Genomic DNA, 16195 nt, shown 5'->3' with positions numbered 1-16195 from the left:
TATAATGATATTTTATAAGATTTATGTTATAATTTAATATATAACAATAATTATAACGAAAATGTTCTTAAGACGCGTGCATTCCATGTGCTTTTTTTAATCCATGATAAAGCTGTAGCTTCTCCAGATTGATCTCCTTCAGCGTTTGCACTGCCAGCTCCAACTGCACCTTCTTCAATGCATGCTCGCTGGCAATGTATGCTTCGATGAACTTCAGACTGATCTCATCGGCTGCAAAATCAGATTCCGCCTTGCCAATAGCTGTTTGAATTTCCTGTTGAATACCCTCATGCTCTTCTTTACTCTTGAGGGAGCTAAGGAGCTGGTTGAGCGCGCGCTTTTCAGGAGTAGGTTGCAGGGCATCTAGCTCGCTTATGGTTTTGCGGAATTCCACAGGCACGTTATGCAACTTGTAGCTCAGGGCAATGAGTTCGACGGCATTTTGCAGGTAATCACGTCGGATCATGTCATACAACAGATCGTCTATGCAATGATGCCAGGCGTAGAAGAAAGCCATGGGGCCAAAATGGCGCGTTGAACGTAGCTGATCGAATTCTTTGGATTCGTTGAGGTGTTGAAATACCTGGGCGCTAATTTGGTGGAAATCCAATTCGTAGGGTTCGTACTGAACGGTTAGACGATCGAGCACAAATTCATATTTGTGGTCGTCTAAGCATCGTTGCAAATACTCCTGTTCGGAGAACATGCGCGGCGTGTGAAACGTGCGCCCTTTTAAAGGAAAGTATAATTGGTTCATCCGCTTCTGGGTTTCGAGTGGGGCGTACGAAAGCGTACCATCCACATCTCGCACCACCACCTTGCGATCCGATTGTCGCAGTCCATAGGTTATATCGGTAAAGACGAATTTTGTGTTCTGAAAGTCCTTAAGCGCCGGGTCCTTTGAAATTATGCGTTCGGTGTCCTGTTTAACTTTTACAACCGGAGGCATTTGCAGTTGGTGCTTCGCTTTCTCAATCATTTTAACAAATTCATTTTCTAGCTGTTCTGTGGTCATGAATTTTATCTCATTGTCGTTGTCGGGTACGGTACGTTTGCGAAATACCTTGTCCAGCTGCATTTGTGTCATGGACTGCAGAAGTCGCTGGGTTTCCGTATCCGTGAACTGTGGCTGTGGATCTTTTTCATATTGTAGTATGGCGCTCTTTGTTCCTGCATTTGAAAACTGACGTTCCAATCGTGTTGGGAGCTGAAGTTGTGTATTTATTTTACGCAAGTAACGTAGAAAAGACATGTTTCATTCAAACTGAAAACCAAACAACGTAAAACTTGTGCCGTAACCACAATCCTGTGCGGTCGCAGCTAGAGATGACACTTTTGTGACAGTCAAATTGTTCATCTAGTAACAGTGTACGGTGACAACAGCTGTTTGCGTCGGGTTTTGACTGTCAAAGTGGAAAAAGAAGTCGGTGTAATATTTAACATACCTGACTGCGCTGCATTTAGTGAAAAAAATTTTGATATCGCAGAACGGGTATAGGCTATCAAATAGCTTTGCGAACAATGGAAAATGCCGATGTGGGCGGTGCCATTATTGGCACTATAAAGCGGCGAATTTCGCGTGCGGAGGAGAGCCCCGCGGGTGAAGATGCGGCTTTGGTAATGCAGATGAAGCAACGAAAAATTGAACAAGCGGAATCGCCGCTGCAGCACCACGGCTGTAATCTGCTTACTTTTTGCGATGAGCTGCTCTACGAGATATTCAAATATCTGGATTCCTGGTCCATATTGGCGGTGATGAAGTAAAACCATTGCTTGAAAAATTATATCCTAGAACTGGTATATAGCTATAATTTTGTTTGCAGTTGCTCACCACGATTTGAGAGTCTTCTTTTGGATCATCGTTTCTGGCATAACATTGACCTTAGCAACAGTCCTTTGCCATTGGGAATTCTGGAGGACATACTTGGCCGCGCAACGGAGAAGACGCACACAATAAAAATTTGCGGTCCACCCTCGGCACAGCACGTAGCAGGCGAATTCAAACAGTTTACCTGCACGCTAACCAGCGTCTTTCCAAAGGTGGCCACACAGCTACAGGTACTGGAGCTACAAGGCGTTAGTTTAGACTTTGAATATGTAAGTAGATGTGCAATTGCTTTGCCTAAATAAAATTTTGTGTATGTCGGTCCCATTAGATTCATATTGCGGAGTTTCCGTCCTCGCTGACACGTTTGGTGCTAAAGGATTGCAGCGTTAAAGTTGGCGATCATACCCAGAGCATTTTCAATATGATAGAAAGACAATTGTTGGTCTTGGAGGTAAAAAAAATGTATGCCATAGCGATTCAATCAATTAAGTTTTTATATTCTAACAGGATCTCAGCATTGAGGACAACAATTGGTTTGAGCCTTACTACATAATGGCCCTTTCGAAGTTGCCTTCCCTCCGTCGCTTGAGCCTCAAGGGTTGCCAAATGATGTGTAAATTTGTTCCTTATGGTAGCATGGCAGCTCGTTTTGGCTTTCAAAAGTTGGAGGTGCGTTATTGTTGCTTATCTGCCAAATTTTCTAATTTATATTACACTCAATCAATCAATAGGTTCTGGACTTGCGTTTAACGCCAATCAACAATTCGGATCTGCAATGTTTTAGCGCTGTTGAAAGTTTGTGCGAACTGTTGCTAGAGTCGCCACCCAATTTGAAAATAGAAGTAGCTCAGGTTGAGAAAACTAGTAATGGCAGCTTAGTTGAGGACAAGAAACTGACAACACCGCAACCTAAACCCCCACAATTAAATGATGATGAGCCTTCCACATCACGTGCAGCTATGGAGCATTTACGTGCCTGTGCACATGCCAAAAGTAATGATGTGTCTACCAGCGACCCATCTACAGATGCTAAAATTATAGAAACCAATACATTTAATTCTGACAATTGCAATGAAAGAAAGAGAGCATGTGATCGGGATGCGCGTCCTAATTTCCCATTGGCGGCAAAGCGCAGCAAAAGTTGCCCATCAGATGATGACTATGATGATATGGATGATGATGACTCTACCGATGAGTCTGATACTCAATCAGCAAATAGCCATAATGAACACAATGGCGCACCCGCCGTTCCCGATGCTAATGCTGATCCCAATGCACCTGCTCCATCTTCACCTCTGGTAGTCATAGCACTGCCGACAGTTTCAGACGATCGTGCGCTCCGTCCGGAATTTCCGCCAGGTCCTGGAGCCGTTCCAAGAGGGGTAGCAGCCAATGAAGCTCCTGCCAATCCAAATCGCACGCCTCGAGCATATATCTATGTGCCCGAGGGTGGCGAAGAACCAGGGGAGGGCGCACGACCAGAACCCAACATGGTGTCTCTACTGGAGCAAATGGCTCTTCACATGCGGACTGCCGTACAACACTGGCGCGGAAATAACCCTTCCCGTAGTCGTTTTTTACAACGTCAGGATCAAGTTATATACATGAATCCACAGGCCATAAGAGAGCCATTGCTTGTCATGCACTCACGGCGCCATAATCGGGCTCCACCTCGCGGCAACCTCGACCAGGTGGTGCAGCATCCAATGTTCTGGAATATGCTTGATCCGTTAGATCGTGAGTATACGCGTCGTATGCGGAGCAGCCCTTTGTCCAATCGTGTCTCACAGTACTGCGTGTCGGATCGCGCCATTTATAGCTTTGGTCGGGCAACAAACCCAGTTCAGCCCGATGTTATTTGGATACGAAATATAAACCGTTCACCTAACAATCGTCTGCAGCGCATTTTGTTGCGGAACTATCAGCACATCACAAACCATTCGCTCGAGCATTTAGTGCAGTGCTCTCCATATTTAAGTTACATCGACGTAAGCGGTACGAGCGTCACAATGACGGGTGTTCGAAACTTTAAAAAACTCAAGCCTGAATGCGTAGTGGTGGCGGAGCATTTAAGTTTAAGCGAGGAGCAAGAGGAGGAAGAAAATATTACTATTAACCATGAACCCACCGGCCCGACGCTTAACGATGGGGCTGCGAACGGTGCGCAAGCCTCCCCATCACCGCCGCCGATACAACCTCAATTGGAGCAACCATAGACCACTTTTGATATGTATTCCCAATTTCTGTTGAAAGCCTCGAATTTGTTACTATTGACGCAAACAAAAAATCGTTCTTTCACTCATACCATTCAAAGGCATAAGTTTATATACATTTTGTAATTTTTAATAGTTAATGCAATTGACTACTACTTACTTAAAGTTAAAATTTTTTAATTAGTACAACATTTAAGCTTCATTTAAATGTAAAATGTGTGTGCTTGCTGTTCCTTCTCAAATTAAATGCAGTCCCGCAATTTATTGAGTATTATTTGGCCATTCTGTCTTTTAGTATAGTATTACATCATTCTAAATTTGTACAATATTATGAGTGTACGATTTGTATAAAAAATAATCTAGTTAAGTATTATAATAAAACATCTGTGGAATTGAAAAATATTATTCATGCATTATAATGAAATGTTTATTTGGTAGCCGGTATAGTAAGTTGAATAGTTCAGTTGCGTTTTTTCTTCAAAAAGGGCGTGTCTAAAAATGTAATATTTGCAATTATTAATATAAAACTATTTGTCATTCTCAGTATCATTAGTGGAGGATTCTTCCTCCTCTTCGGCATCAGATTCTTCATCGCTCTCTTCGGTTTCAGATTCAGACTCCTCGGAGCTCTGACAGTCGGCAATCTCGCCGGTAAAGAATATTACAGCCTTCGGTATGACGCGCTCCTTGAGATAAAAGCCAAGTTCAAAATCATTTTGCAATATGGCCTGTATAGAATCCAAAATTATTTTTATTAAAGTATCAGATTACGAAATAAAACTATCCTTACATTAATATCACAATAATTCGGATCATCAGTGTCCTCTGGCAAGGTGGGTGGCGAAAAGAAATCGAAGAACGAAGTAGTATCTAAAAAATTTGGTTAAGTATGGAAAGAAATATACGTTTTTTGTTTGTTAATTTTACAACATTTCCAATCTATTGAGATTAAAGAATAAGAATATTTAAGAGTTTACCTTTCTTCTCGCGGTCCTTGGCCTGCTTCCACTCAATGCGACAGCCCTCGCATTTGTAGATCTCTGCGCCATCATACGAAAGTGGATCGTCGGGATCGGGCAGACAATTCAAAAAGTATGTCTTAGTTAAAACACGATTCGCAATGTACTCATTTGGCTCAAAGTGAAACTCAATGATGAATTTGACAGTAGGCTCATTAAATAGCTTGGCGCGTATATCGCAAAGATTCTAATATAAGGGGCGGGAAACACCGGTAAATTGTCAAACTCCTCTGAGGAGTACTCTCCACTTACCGAAAGTATCTTTTCGTCTTTCTTGCTAATAAACTCAGTATATGAAGCCTTCAATACCTTTAACCAAAAGTTGGTCACGTTTTCATTAGGACTCGCATCACCGTGGTTTTGCTTCTTAAACTCTCTGCAAGATCTGGGTGTCATAAGTATATAAGTTATATAATGCCCTCATTCTTACTCCAAAATCTTCTTGCGTTTATCAAATATCTCGTTATGTTTAACTTCATAGGATTTCTCCATATTGTAAATGTCACGCTGCAAGTCAACGTCCAACTTGATGGTTTCCAAATACAACTGCTTCAGCTCAGCAATAGTCTTTTTTTCATCTTCCGTGAACATTACATCCTGTTAATAAAAACGTTTTCATAGTTGATCCAACCTTAGTGTGATGCAACTTACATCTTTTTCGTTCTTCACAGTTTGTTGCGGAATTGTGCACTTTATCTTAGCAGCGTTTCGGGTGCGCATGGAATCCATGTTGGGATCTTAGTTACGCGATTAGACTTCAGCTATTTGAAAATTTTTAAAATAAAATTCTTATTTTTATCACTTAAAACTATTGTGTAGCTTTGACTGCCGTAGAACAAATGATTTTTTTGTAATAAGGATTCTAGTACACAAATATCACAGCCTACCATTTTTGGGAAACTTTGCCGAATAGTTGTACACACAATAGACTTTAAGAGCTGTGTATGGGCATCTGTCAAGCCATTTGTCGATAAAACAGCATTTATATTTTTAGAAGAAATATTAAAGTAACGGTTCTTTGAGGCTATTATTCTGGGACTTTTTTGTACATACATACATATGTATCTATTTAATCATAATAAGTTCCTATTCGGCACTAACGTTTTTACTTTTTACTTCAAAACTTACAGGATCTTGAACTACTTATTACAATTAATAAAATAATACATTATGTTATAGGATATGCAGTTTTGAAATACATAAGTTGAGAGGTAACTGTTTAAACCATATTTGCTACTACTTTTATTGCTTCGTGCATAGCTATAATTTCTATTTAAAATACTGTGGAGTATTGTGGAAAAAGTCCATGTTAAAATGTGTCAGGTTAAGCTGTAACATTGTACCCAATAGAATCTTTCGTTTCGCCAATAATATTGCGACCATAATTTGAATACTTGTAAGCAAAATAGGTGAATTAAAACAGGCATCTGAAGTTCACATGCTCCGCTTTCGTCACAAAAAAACATAAAGTCAGAAATTTGTAGATACCAATGTGCATATACGAGAACTTTTAATTATTTTTCTAAATCTCTCAGTCAATAACATTGCGATGTTGATAAAGAATGTCGTCCCTCCGCAACCGCTGTAATATTAGCTCAAGCGTTTCAATGAATGTATGAATGAAGGTAGTTATATTGTATGTCCAGATTAAGTGCGAACTGAAAACAGTAAATGAATTCTAAGTCATTTCAGCTTTTTACACATACATATGTATGTATGTAACTAAAAATTAAATAGAAACACATGTAACTAAAAATTAAATTTTCCTAATTTTTTCAGAAAGAATTGCCAATTTTCAGAGCTTTGAGGCGCAATGTGCTTGGTTGTAGGCGGAAGGATGTATTGTACATATATGCAAATGTGTTTTACAAAATATAGTATGTAATTTTATATACATATCTGTCAGTAATTTTAAATTATTGTTATTTTCCCATCGCGTAGCTCGACAACTTACTTATTGGACGGTCGTAGACAATGCCGGTCCGCTGGCCTTAGAATGGCGCAGTTGGGCTCAAAACATCCCAAATGAGCTCTATAAGCTCTAACTGTAACGAATGACAACTCGCAGCAGGTCACATTTGACTAAGATGATTGTCATGTTATTAAAAAATAAAATAATATAAAAAATGAGTTTATGGTTTGCATCGCCGTTATTTTTTTGTCATGGATGTGCAAGGTAAAATATTTAACGACCGGGTGGCAACGTTCGTGCGTTTTGGCCGATAATTTGTGTGCAAAGTCACACCACTAGATAAACTTAATAGCAAATTAATGAAAAAAAGCTGAGCAGAGCAGCAAAAGCAGGAGATAACAAAATTCTGCGGTGTGAACAGCCAAAATTCATGCGACAGCGGTAGAACCTGTGCCAATAAACGACATCAAGTGATGGCGGCTCACGCCGAACTCAAGGAGTTGAACATCTTTGAGCTGCGTCCACTTGTTAAAAATCTCAGCTGTAAGCTCTCTGCTGTGACATCCTACGATGCGCAAAGGCAAATGCTCTGTTTGGTCAGCGAGGAGGATGAAATTGTGCTGCGTTACATCAGCGCCAGTGGCCAGGAGGTGCTCAAGATGGTCTCCTGGTTCAAGCGCACTAGTCGCGTTATCCATGATATCTGTTTCGATCCCGCTGGCGTTTGGCTCTTGGTGCTCTGTAAGTGTAACGGAAGTAGATTTTCGCGTATGTGTGTGCGTGTTTTTTGGGCTGGGGGTTGTTAAAACCTAAAATTACTTGCAGTCGGTGTGCGTGTGTGTGTGTGTGTGTGCGAAATGTGCGTGCCAGCACATTCCCCGCAATTTATGTATATTATTGATTTTCTTTTGGCAATTTTTGTTTTGATATGATGTTTCAGCTGTTGCCAATTGAATTGGCTACTCTGCTATATATATGTATGTATGTAGTTGAACCTTTATCTGTTCGTGCATCAACAGGTTTTGACAATACTCTGCACATTGTGCCGGCATTGGCCATGGTGGATGAAACACACGATCTGGCGGCATGTGCTCTATACAGCAGTACACAGGTGACTTCTTACATTATACCGTTTGTTGGTCCACACGAGTGTCCCAACTCGCAAAAGTGTCCTAATCACTCGATGCCATTGGAAGAGCAGCTGGAGCAGAAGAGAGCGGAAGAGTTTGCGGCCACAGATAATTTGGCCAATGAGTTTCAGCGCTTAAACCTGGACGTGCCAGCTCCAAATGCAGAAAATGATGCCGAGCCATTGATTCATGAATTGCCTGCACATATGCTGGTTGCCAACCTTCAAGTGCAGCAGCAGCCACAGCAGCCTTCATCCAGCACCATCCAACATCAAGCTCCGCCGTTCGATGCCACTGGCAATAGTCAAGTGGTAGCTAACTCATTTATGGTCTCGAAAACCTGCCCCTATCCACTCTCTGTGGTCTGGTGGAAGACCTACTATGGTCTGAATCGCGCCATTATTGGCTATTCTGATGGCTCCATTTGCTTTGTGGGCTTAAGTCCGAACTGTCCGATGATAGCAAGCACTTCCATTGAGGATGGCTCAGTTGTGCGTCTGCTGATCTGCAAGGACAACACATTCGATGGCGTCATGTTGCTGGTAAGTCTTGGATGCAGTACTACATAGATGAATTCATTGATAGCCTTGCCTTTTGACAGATCACATCCTCGCTGAAGCAACAGTACAAGCTGTTACTGGAGCAAAAGGCGATCATGTATGTCTATCCAGGCGATAACTCACCAACATCTGTGGTGAATGGGCGAGACGGTGCATGGCAGATTGTGATGTCGTTGCATGGCAAGCAACAACAAAATATTGAGGGCATTGCCGGTGCACGCCAAAGTAATAGCTCCGATCCAGCTTCTGATAGCAGTCAGTTAGAGGAGGATGTCTTTGCACCGCCCAATGAGGCACCCAGTACGCATACAGTTGCTGCAGCAACGACAGCGTCGGCTGACCCCAGCGAGGACGTTAGCGATGTAAACTCGTCCACCCCATCACCACCCGCACCACCGCCTTACAGTGCAGCCATTTCTCGACCATCGAGCGAATGCGGCGCGCCTGGAGTAAACACTGGAATTCGCTTTCAGCAACAGCAATTGCCGCCCAATAGCTTCGATGGAATTCTGCCAGCCACCCGCGCACGTCTTGCCTCGCTCAAGAGTCTCGGATCGAAAAAACTGCAGGCCATCAAGATCCGTCTATCGGACCATAGGCAAAAGTTCGATGAATGTGCGTATGACCTTAGAACCATTTCTCTCCTCTCCCATCAATATTTTTCAATACTTTTCAAGAAATCTTTTATACTGCTCTCGCTTTATTTGCTTTTTTTGTTCTTTTGTTTCTGTTGTGGATTGTGTGGTTTTCACACAGTGCTCAAAGCAGTGTTCATTTATTTGAAGCGTCGTTTGCGTGCGAGGCGTGGTGAGTTCGAAACGTTGACTCTGCGCACCAGTCACCAAATACAAACACACAACAGTCCAGAGTTATATCGCCCTTAAATTTAATGAAGGAATACTGTTAGAAAATGTTCTCGTTTGAAGATTTAATTTTAAACAGATGGAGGAGAAGTGATAGAAGCAGACACGAGCAGGCGGACGGAAGAGAAAAATATACCGTATTAATGTTGTGCCGCTTACTATTTATTTACTTTTAATATTAATAGCAAATTTTAAACATTTCTCCTTTCTGTGTGTTATAGAGTAAAGATAACAGAAACCCGCAAAATTTTGAACCATATTTTGCATTTTATTTAATTAGATTAGTATATGGCCCTTAAAATATATTGATATTGGTTTAGCTGACAAATTGCAGCGTAATTTATTGTTGTAATCCCTTGGAAAATTTCTAGAATATGAGTGGTGTGCAGTGTAGATTTATTGCGTTATGACTCTGTTTGTTATGGGCTTCACCACAGACATTTCAAAACATAGATAACCATTATTAGTTCAAACACGTTCTAAAAGTTTTCTTTATCCCGCTCTTTGCAGATATGCCCGATGCCAAATCGGGTTCCTTTGCAATCATGGATTCACCGTCAGTAACACCGGAACGCTTGGGCAGTGCTAGTGGCTCTTTTTACACCATACAAAACTTGCGGAGCACGTATTTGCTGAGTGCACTGCATAGTAATTCCTATAGCCTGACCGTACACAGCATAGATATCCATCTGAAGCCGCTTTTTCTATACAAAATACCGAAACATTGTCTGGACATACTCATCAGCTCCAATATACTCTATGCTATACAATATGTGGAGCTGAATAGCAGCGATTCCGCCATCTCTTCGCTAGAGGAGCCCCTAGTAAACACGGAGAAGGAAAGTCGCGATGCGGATACTGAAAAGCTGGAGCAACTGGAGACGGATGCACCGCCAGTAAGTGCTAGCAAAAGCGATACAACCAGCGCCACAACCACAACAACAACAACAACTTCGAGTATGGATCAAAGTGAGCTTCCCACTAATGCTATAAATGCTGTTAGTGTTATTAGCAGTGCAATGGCCTCCCTGCATACCGGCGATAATGATGTAAGTGTATTATATACTTAGAAACTACATATTATCAATTTGTATTTGTATTTTTTTATTTGTCGTTTCGCAGCGTTTTAATAATGTGGCACAACTGGCACTCTTTCGCTTCGAGCATGAAACTGTGTTAAATCTCTATCAGATGGCGCAGTATCGCAACGGCAATGGTAATGGCAGCACTACCAGCACGGGCCAACCTGAAACGCTCACCAAAGAAGAAAAGGCCAAAGCTTTTGAGATTAAAGACATCCACACGCCGATGGATTACGTATTATTCTATGGGACGGCCAATGTGTCCAGCGAGTATACTTTGCGTCAACTGGAGATTATGCAATCAGAGTTCCCCAAGATCAACTATGATCCATGCTATGTGATTACCAACAAAAATGTATACTTTATACAACTGAAGTAAGTTAATTAAACACACAAATCATAGTTCTATTAATATTTTATATTTCTGTTATTATTTAAGAAAAGAGCCGTTTGAGTTATTTTTGGATGCTGCACTGGCAGGCGAATGGACCCAATGTCGAGATTTTTGCAACACATTCGACTTATCGTTCGAGCTGTGCATTGAGTTTGCAGGAGATTATTTGCTGCGTCGCAAAAAGATTACACAGGCACTGCTCACTTACAATGTAGCCAGAGTGAAGCCTATAAGGACCGCACTCAAGCTGGCCATGTATGGACACACGTATGCGCTAATGCAGTTGTCGGCCATGGCTCTAAAATCCACGTACGTGCTACGCTCACGCCACTTGTGTCATCCACTGCTTAAAGGCATGCTGTCAGACATCACGTATCGGCATTCAGAAGATGTACGCTCTATTTTGCCTCATAATGTGATCCAAGATCATGTGAATACTGGGCTTTCGTGTAGTGATTATTGTTATGGTGTAGATGAGTCCATCAGTGCCCTGCAAATGTCGCCATCGTCACAGTTTCATTTGGCCAATCTTCTGCTCATCACACTGGCCGAAAAAGCTGTCAACGATAAAAACTATTTACCTTTGTGGTGAGTTGTGAGCCAATTTCTTTTTTTCTAGTTCTTGCATAAAATGCGTGTATTGCAGGAACTTTCTGGTAACGAATAGCAAATATCATACCAATATGACGAGCATTGTGCTTTGTCAGAGTGGTCTCTTTTCCGCTGCCCTGATCTTGGCAAAAGTGCGCGGGGTCTGTTTGGATACTTTTAATGCTTTGATTAGCGTTGTGGCGCAGGAGTTTGGATGGTATAATGAGCTGAACGTCTGCCTTTACAATCTCAGTGAGGACATTTTCGTCGAAGCTATCACGTACTTGCCACATGTGTCTATGGATTACTTTGCCTTCATACAGGAGAAGCTGGAAAATGTTCGGCCGTGTGTCCTGCAGGTAACCAATCGCAATAATAGCTGTTAAATGGGTAAAACGGATATAATCCAATTACTGCCGCTTTAGCGTCTCTCGGAGCAACTAAACCCCTTCAGGGCCGCACTGCGTCCCATTATCTCGCATACCTCAAATAGCGGCCTACAACGATCTTCTGATGGCGGCAACTCAAACGACAATAACACCTATCTATTTGAATTCTGTAAAAGCCTTATTGAAACGTATTTGGCCGTGCTTATACACATGGAATCTCAGCGTGTCAAGCACGACTCTATTGTGAATGCTCTATCAAATTTTCGCATCAGCTATGAAGACAATCAGGTGAGTTACCACTAAGGTTCCTATAAAATTAGGCGTCTGGATAACTTCGGCATCTAATTATGTTAGGCTTGTGACAAAAAAGTTATTTATTTTTTATTTTAATAATATTCTTTAATGAATACATACTTATTTTATAAAGTAATAATGTGTCATAATAAAAATACAACTAATTTTAGTAATTAAATATTAGTTTTGAGATTAATCCAGTTTCTCATATCAATTTTCTTTGTAGTTTGCTATCGAATCATCCCGCTTTAAACCGATCTCTGCTGGCTGCGCCTATTGCGCCTGCGTTGTGGATGGCGTAGCCTATTTTTGGGGCTCCAATGGTGTCCCATTCTGTTTCAGTGCTCAGAAGGCGTGTGGTAATTAAATACAAATGTGCTGTTTATACAATATTAAATGAGGCCTTTCTATCCTAGAGCCCCCTGAACCGGCGCATGCTGTCAAGGCTTTGGAACTATTGTCCCAGCTCAATTTAGAGGTTCATGCTGTAAAGTGCGGCCGTCAGCATATCCTTATATTAACCAACAATGGCGTAAGCTTTACTGCATCAAAACTTTCACTTCGATAAAGTTCAACTTTTTCTTGCATCTTTCTTTTTAAAGCTTTATGCTATGGGCAACAATAACCTCTGTCAATTGGGAATTGGACGTCATATGCAAATGGCTTTGCAGCCAATGCTGGTGCAGGGCTTGGACGGCATGAATATAACCTTGCTTGAAGCGGGGCAATATCATAATGCAGCAGTGGCTGATGGCAAGCTCTACATGTGGGGGTGTGTAAACATATACACATTTTAAGATACCACCTTATACTAACAATATTTCTGAATTCCAGTTGGGGCATTTATGGCCAATTAGGAAATGCCAGCTGTGAAAATATCGTAACACCGACACTAGTCAGTTTTTTCAAGTTTAAGGTGAGAAACAATTTAATTACATCTAACGTTCATAAGCTTTAGAAGCTCTGTTAAATTGGATCCTCCATTAAATTAGTCTTTCAAGTGCAAGCAGACGTCTCTTTCAATACATGAACGTTTTAATGAGTATTTAGAATGTTCAATGGAGTAACCCCATTTCCATTGCAGAAAATCTTACAAGTTTCTCTTGGTCACGCGCACAGCTTGGTGCTGTGTGAGGCGTCCAGCAACTACATAGAGGCTAACGCTAACAACGAGCTGTATGTCTTTGGCTCCAATCATTTTGGGCAGCTAGGCATTGGGAATGGCGAAGTCGCGGAAAAGGATGCTAATCAAATTAAATCAAACCTCCCAATACGTCTGGATGTGAGCAGCTACAGTTTAAGACTGATACACACCAAATTTTTTACTAATGTAAGTAATCAATTCCTGTATTCAACCAATGCTGATGCTGTCCTGTGCTCTTGCAGTTAGTGGTAGATGAAAACGAGCGCATGTACACGTGGGGCAGCTCACCGCAGGCGTTGCGTCTGGCCAATCAAATCAAGCGGCGCGCCAATGCCAAACAAAAAATGGAGGAACATCAACAACGAGAGATGCTAAGCAAGCGTTTGGACGCCACGTTGACGACGCCGAGTAATTTGTTGGTGGAACCAACCACGTCATACGCAGCTGTAGTGGCTGGTGCAACGCCTAAACCCAGTACTACAAGTGATGAGGCAAACCCTAAACAAAAACTTGGCGAAGATAAAAAGACCGCCAGGAATGTGGCAGCTGTTGGAGCTGCCGAGGCTTTGCCTAGCGATGGCACCGAGGACATTAATATGGCATGCAGGCGAGACTCAGAGCTGCTGACAACAAAAACAACAGGAACGAATGAAGGGTCGACTGAAAATCCAGCATCACAAAATGCCCAGCCACCCACCGGGGAAGCTGATCCAACTGAGCATCTGACACCGCATTTAGTGGACACCACCGAAGTAGCAGGAAATATTTTACAGGTAAGCCGTCCTGCGTGAAGCACTGAGTGAGAATTTATACTGTTTAAAGTGGCTTCGGTTAAGTGCTTCATGTGGGAAGCGCGAATACCTCTTACAAAAAAGAAAAAAAAAACCTTAAGTAAGGTTATTTGCTTAAGATTTTATTTTAAACTAGTGTTACAAATATATTTATCTCATTTCATGTGCACACAGATTACTAGTGGCCTCTTCCACTTTGCGCTTATCTCGTCCAGCTCCACGTTGTACACTTGGGGAAAAAATCTTGAGCATCAACTGGGTACAGAAGATAAAGACAGACGTGGTGTACTTAGACCGTCGCCCATTGACAGCATCGAGCAGCCCATGTACGTGGATTGTGGTGCCGATTTTACAATTGTGATGACTACCGACTATGTGGTGAAGGCATTCGGTGGCAATTCCAATGGGCAATGTGGACGAGATCTGGGACCGTCTTTGGATCGCATGAAGCAGCGTGTGGTGTGTTTACCAACCACCAAACGTCTAATGCGCTTCGAAAGTCAGTGTGTGGATGTCCCGGTAGAGATTAATTTGCCCCGGCCACGTATTCGTCTGGACTCGGAACCAGTGCGTTATCTAAAGGTGATGCCGCCCTATCAACCCCACTTTTTGCAGCCGGCAAACATTAATTTTGAGCAGGGTGGCTTTAATCGCGGCTCACTGGCTACACCCAATTACAAGTCTAGCACAGAGAATGCAGTGACGGGTCAGGATTCGGACGATATGATCAGCAGCTTGGAGAATTTGAGCCAAAATGATGCCTCCTCGCTAAATTATTCATATAATGCGCCGCCAGTAGGCGATGCTTTCAGCTCGATGGACTATACACCCGAAGAGCAAAGCTATGCGCCATTGCCAGATCAACAGGCGGCTAATTTGGTTGCCCAGCGAGCAATTATGATTGAAGGCGACGAGGATGCGGATGGCAGCACTTTTACGCCCAGTTCAGTGGCTGGAGATGATGCGGCGCTAGAGCCACTGCGTCATTATATACACTACTGCCTGTACGCCTTTCACGGCCTCTACAATCCCGAAAAAATTTCGGAATATTCGCGACCTACGCGTCAGGAGTTTCGCATACGCACGTTAATGCTGAACTTCAAATTTGTGGAGGCGTTTCGGCTGTGTCTACAGGACTGCGATAGCGCACAACGCACGCTCAAATTGTTCGAGTACTTCAGCAAGGACACGGGCTATGTGCCGTTGCGACGACCCGATCTCAAGTATCTCATTTATCACATGTGTTTGCACTTTTTGGCACGCAAATTCGACATGCTTGACTGTGAACGCTATTTCATGGGCGATCTAGACTACTATATGATGGAACTGGCCTATGTTTTCTACTTCAACAACAACAACTCAGCGTTGGAGCAGAATCTTAATCAGAAATTTAAGATGATGATAGCGCAGGAACAGCAACAGACAGTGGGTCTGGCAGATAGCAATCAGTCAACTACTCCTTCAACGTCCAATGTCGTGCTGCAGGATACGGACACTATATTCGATAGCTTTAGTGTAAAGTTTAAAACGATTTTGTGTCAGCGTTTGCTCAGCTATTGCGATGCCAGCAATTAGCATTGGCTTGACCAACCGTGCAAACGGTTTTGGGTTTTGCTTTGAAATCTGTTTTGTTTTTAATTTTGGTTTGCTTTAGAGAAGATGGGCGGGCCCGCAGAGATTCCGCTCTAAGTTAAAAGTTGAGTTTTTTGTGTTATATTTTTAAAAGTTAGTTTTCTAAGTTGATTGTTGTGCGTTCGCGCCAGTTATAAGCTTCTTCAACAAACAAAAAAAGAACTCCCAGTCAGCCTCTCGGCCACCCACACATCTACATATACATACACATATTATCCACATGTTTACTTTTAATTATTATAATTGTTGTTTGCAGCTGATGTGCATAATTATAAAGCTTTTTATAGCGCTGTTATTACAAAAAAAAAGAAACATAAATATTTACGAAGACAAACAAATTGTATTGGTAATCT

The 16195-nt window shown here is 42.1% G+C and overlaps 4 protein-coding genes across 6 annotated transcripts; 2 read left to right on the top strand and 2 right to left on the bottom strand.

The window, feature by feature from the left end:
- Positions 1–5: 5 nt before the first annotated feature.
- On the bottom strand, positions 6–1422 carry LOC115620769 (28S ribosomal protein S22, mitochondrial). The gene has a single exon (XM_030514174.1). It carries the CDS (start codon positions 1250–1252, stop codon positions 68–70), a length of 1185 nt encoding a protein of 394 aa, XP_030370034.1. The 5' UTR covers positions 1253–1422; the 3' UTR covers positions 6–67.
- Positions 1423–1439: 17 nt separating this feature from the next.
- On the top strand, positions 1440–4443 carry LOC115620767. Of its 2 annotated transcripts, XM_030514171.1 has the most exons (6): positions 1440–1760; positions 1824–2097; positions 2157–2279; positions 2336–2497; positions 2560–3565; positions 3648–3849. In XM_030514171.1, the coding sequence occupies exons 1-6, from the start codon at positions 1522–1524 to the stop codon at positions 3701–3703; spliced, it is 1860 nt and encodes a 619-aa protein (XP_030370031.1). In that variant the 5' UTR covers positions 1440–1521; the 3' UTR covers positions 3704–3849. The 2 variants fall into 2 exon arrangements, with proteins under 2 accessions (XP_030370031.1, XP_030370029.1); XM_030514169.1 differs by having other exon boundaries at positions 2560–4443.
- LOC115620768 (nucleosome assembly protein 1-like 1) lies at positions 4434–5891 on the bottom strand. Of its 2 annotated transcripts, none has more exons than XM_030514172.1 (6): positions 5712–5891; positions 5491–5657; positions 5313–5445; positions 5019–5247; positions 4832–4911; positions 4434–4769 (listed from the first exon to the last, which is right to left on the bottom strand). In XM_030514172.1, exons 1-6 carry the CDS (start codon positions 5787–5789, stop codon positions 4569–4571), a joined length of 888 nt encoding a protein of 295 aa, XP_030370032.1. In that variant the 5' UTR covers positions 5790–5891; the 3' UTR covers positions 4434–4568. The 2 variants fall into 2 exon arrangements, with proteins under 2 accessions (XP_030370032.1, XP_030370033.1); XM_030514173.1 differs by having other exon boundaries at positions 5313–5436; positions 5712–5889.
- Positions 5892–7352: 1461 nt separating this feature from the next.
- LOC115621712 lies at positions 7353–16180 on the top strand. Its single transcript, XM_030515421.1, has 15 exons — positions 7353–7713; positions 7992–8644; positions 8704–9277; positions 10036–10574; positions 10648–10982; positions 11047–11589; positions 11648–11951; positions 12018–12269; positions 12502–12634; positions 12692–12807; positions 12878–13047; positions 13110–13191; positions 13360–13605; positions 13662–14192; positions 14385–16180. Exons 1-15 carry the CDS (start codon positions 7446–7448, stop codon positions 15783–15785), a joined length of 6147 nt encoding a protein of 2048 aa, XP_030371281.1. The 5' UTR covers positions 7353–7445; the 3' UTR covers positions 15786–16180.
- Positions 16181–16195: the final 15 nt, after the last annotated feature.

The sequence above is a fragment of the Scaptodrosophila lebanonensis genome, unplaced genomic scaffold (genome assembly GCF_003285725.1).
Source record: "Scaptodrosophila lebanonensis strain 11010-0011.00,11010-0021.00 unplaced genomic scaffold, SlebRS2 tig00000024-arrow-pilon, whole genome shotgun sequence".
NCBI classification, from domain to species: Eukaryota; Metazoa; Arthropoda; class Insecta; order Diptera; family Drosophilidae; genus Scaptodrosophila; species Scaptodrosophila lebanonensis.
This window is presented reverse-complemented; position numbering and strand designations above follow the sequence as displayed.

What these genes read in the sequence shown, in the direction of transcription:
- LOC115621712 (XM_030515421.1), top strand. Translation starts at nt 7,446, where the DNA reads ATGGCGGCTCACGCCGAACTCAAGGAGTTGAACATCTTTGAGCTGCGT. An exon ending in TCAGCTATGAAGACAATCAG is followed by an intron (nt 12,270 to 12,501) that starts GTGAGTTACCAC and finishes TTTTCTTTGTAG; the next exon opens with TTTGCTATCGAATCATCCCG. An exon ending in GGCAAGCTCTACATGTGGGG is followed by an intron (nt 13,048 to 13,109) that starts GTGTGTAAACAT and finishes TCTGAATTCCAG; the next exon opens with TTGGGGCATTTATGGCCAAT.
- LOC115620768 (XM_030514172.1), bottom strand. Translation starts at nt 5,789, where the DNA reads ATGGATTCCATGCGCACCCGAAACGCTGCTAAGATAAAGTGCACAATT. An exon ending in CTGTGAAGAACGAAAAAGAT is followed by an intron (nt 5,658 to 5,711) that starts GTAAGTTGCATC and finishes TTTTATTAACAG; the next exon opens with GATGTAATGTTCACGGAAGA. An exon ending in CAAGGACCGCGAGAAGAAAG is followed by an intron (nt 4,912 to 5,018) that starts GTAAACTCTTAA and finishes CAAATTTTTTAG; the next exon opens with ATACTACTTCGTTCTTCGAT.
- LOC115620769 (XM_030514174.1), bottom strand. Translation starts at nt 1,252, where the DNA reads ATGTCTTTTCTACGTTACTTGCGTAAAATAAATACACAACTTCAGCTC.
- LOC115620767 (XM_030514169.1), top strand. Translation starts at nt 1,522, where the DNA reads ATGGAAAATGCCGATGTGGGCGGTGCCATTATTGGCACTATAAAGCGG. An exon ending in TTAGTTTAGACTTTGAATAT is followed by an intron (nt 2,098 to 2,156) that starts GTAAGTAGATGT and finishes CGGTCCCATTAG; the next exon opens with ATTCATATTGCGGAGTTTCC. An exon ending in TTGGCTTTCAAAAGTTGGAG is followed by an intron (nt 2,498 to 2,559) that starts GTGCGTTATTGT and finishes ATCAATCAATAG; the next exon opens with GTTCTGGACTTGCGTTTAAC.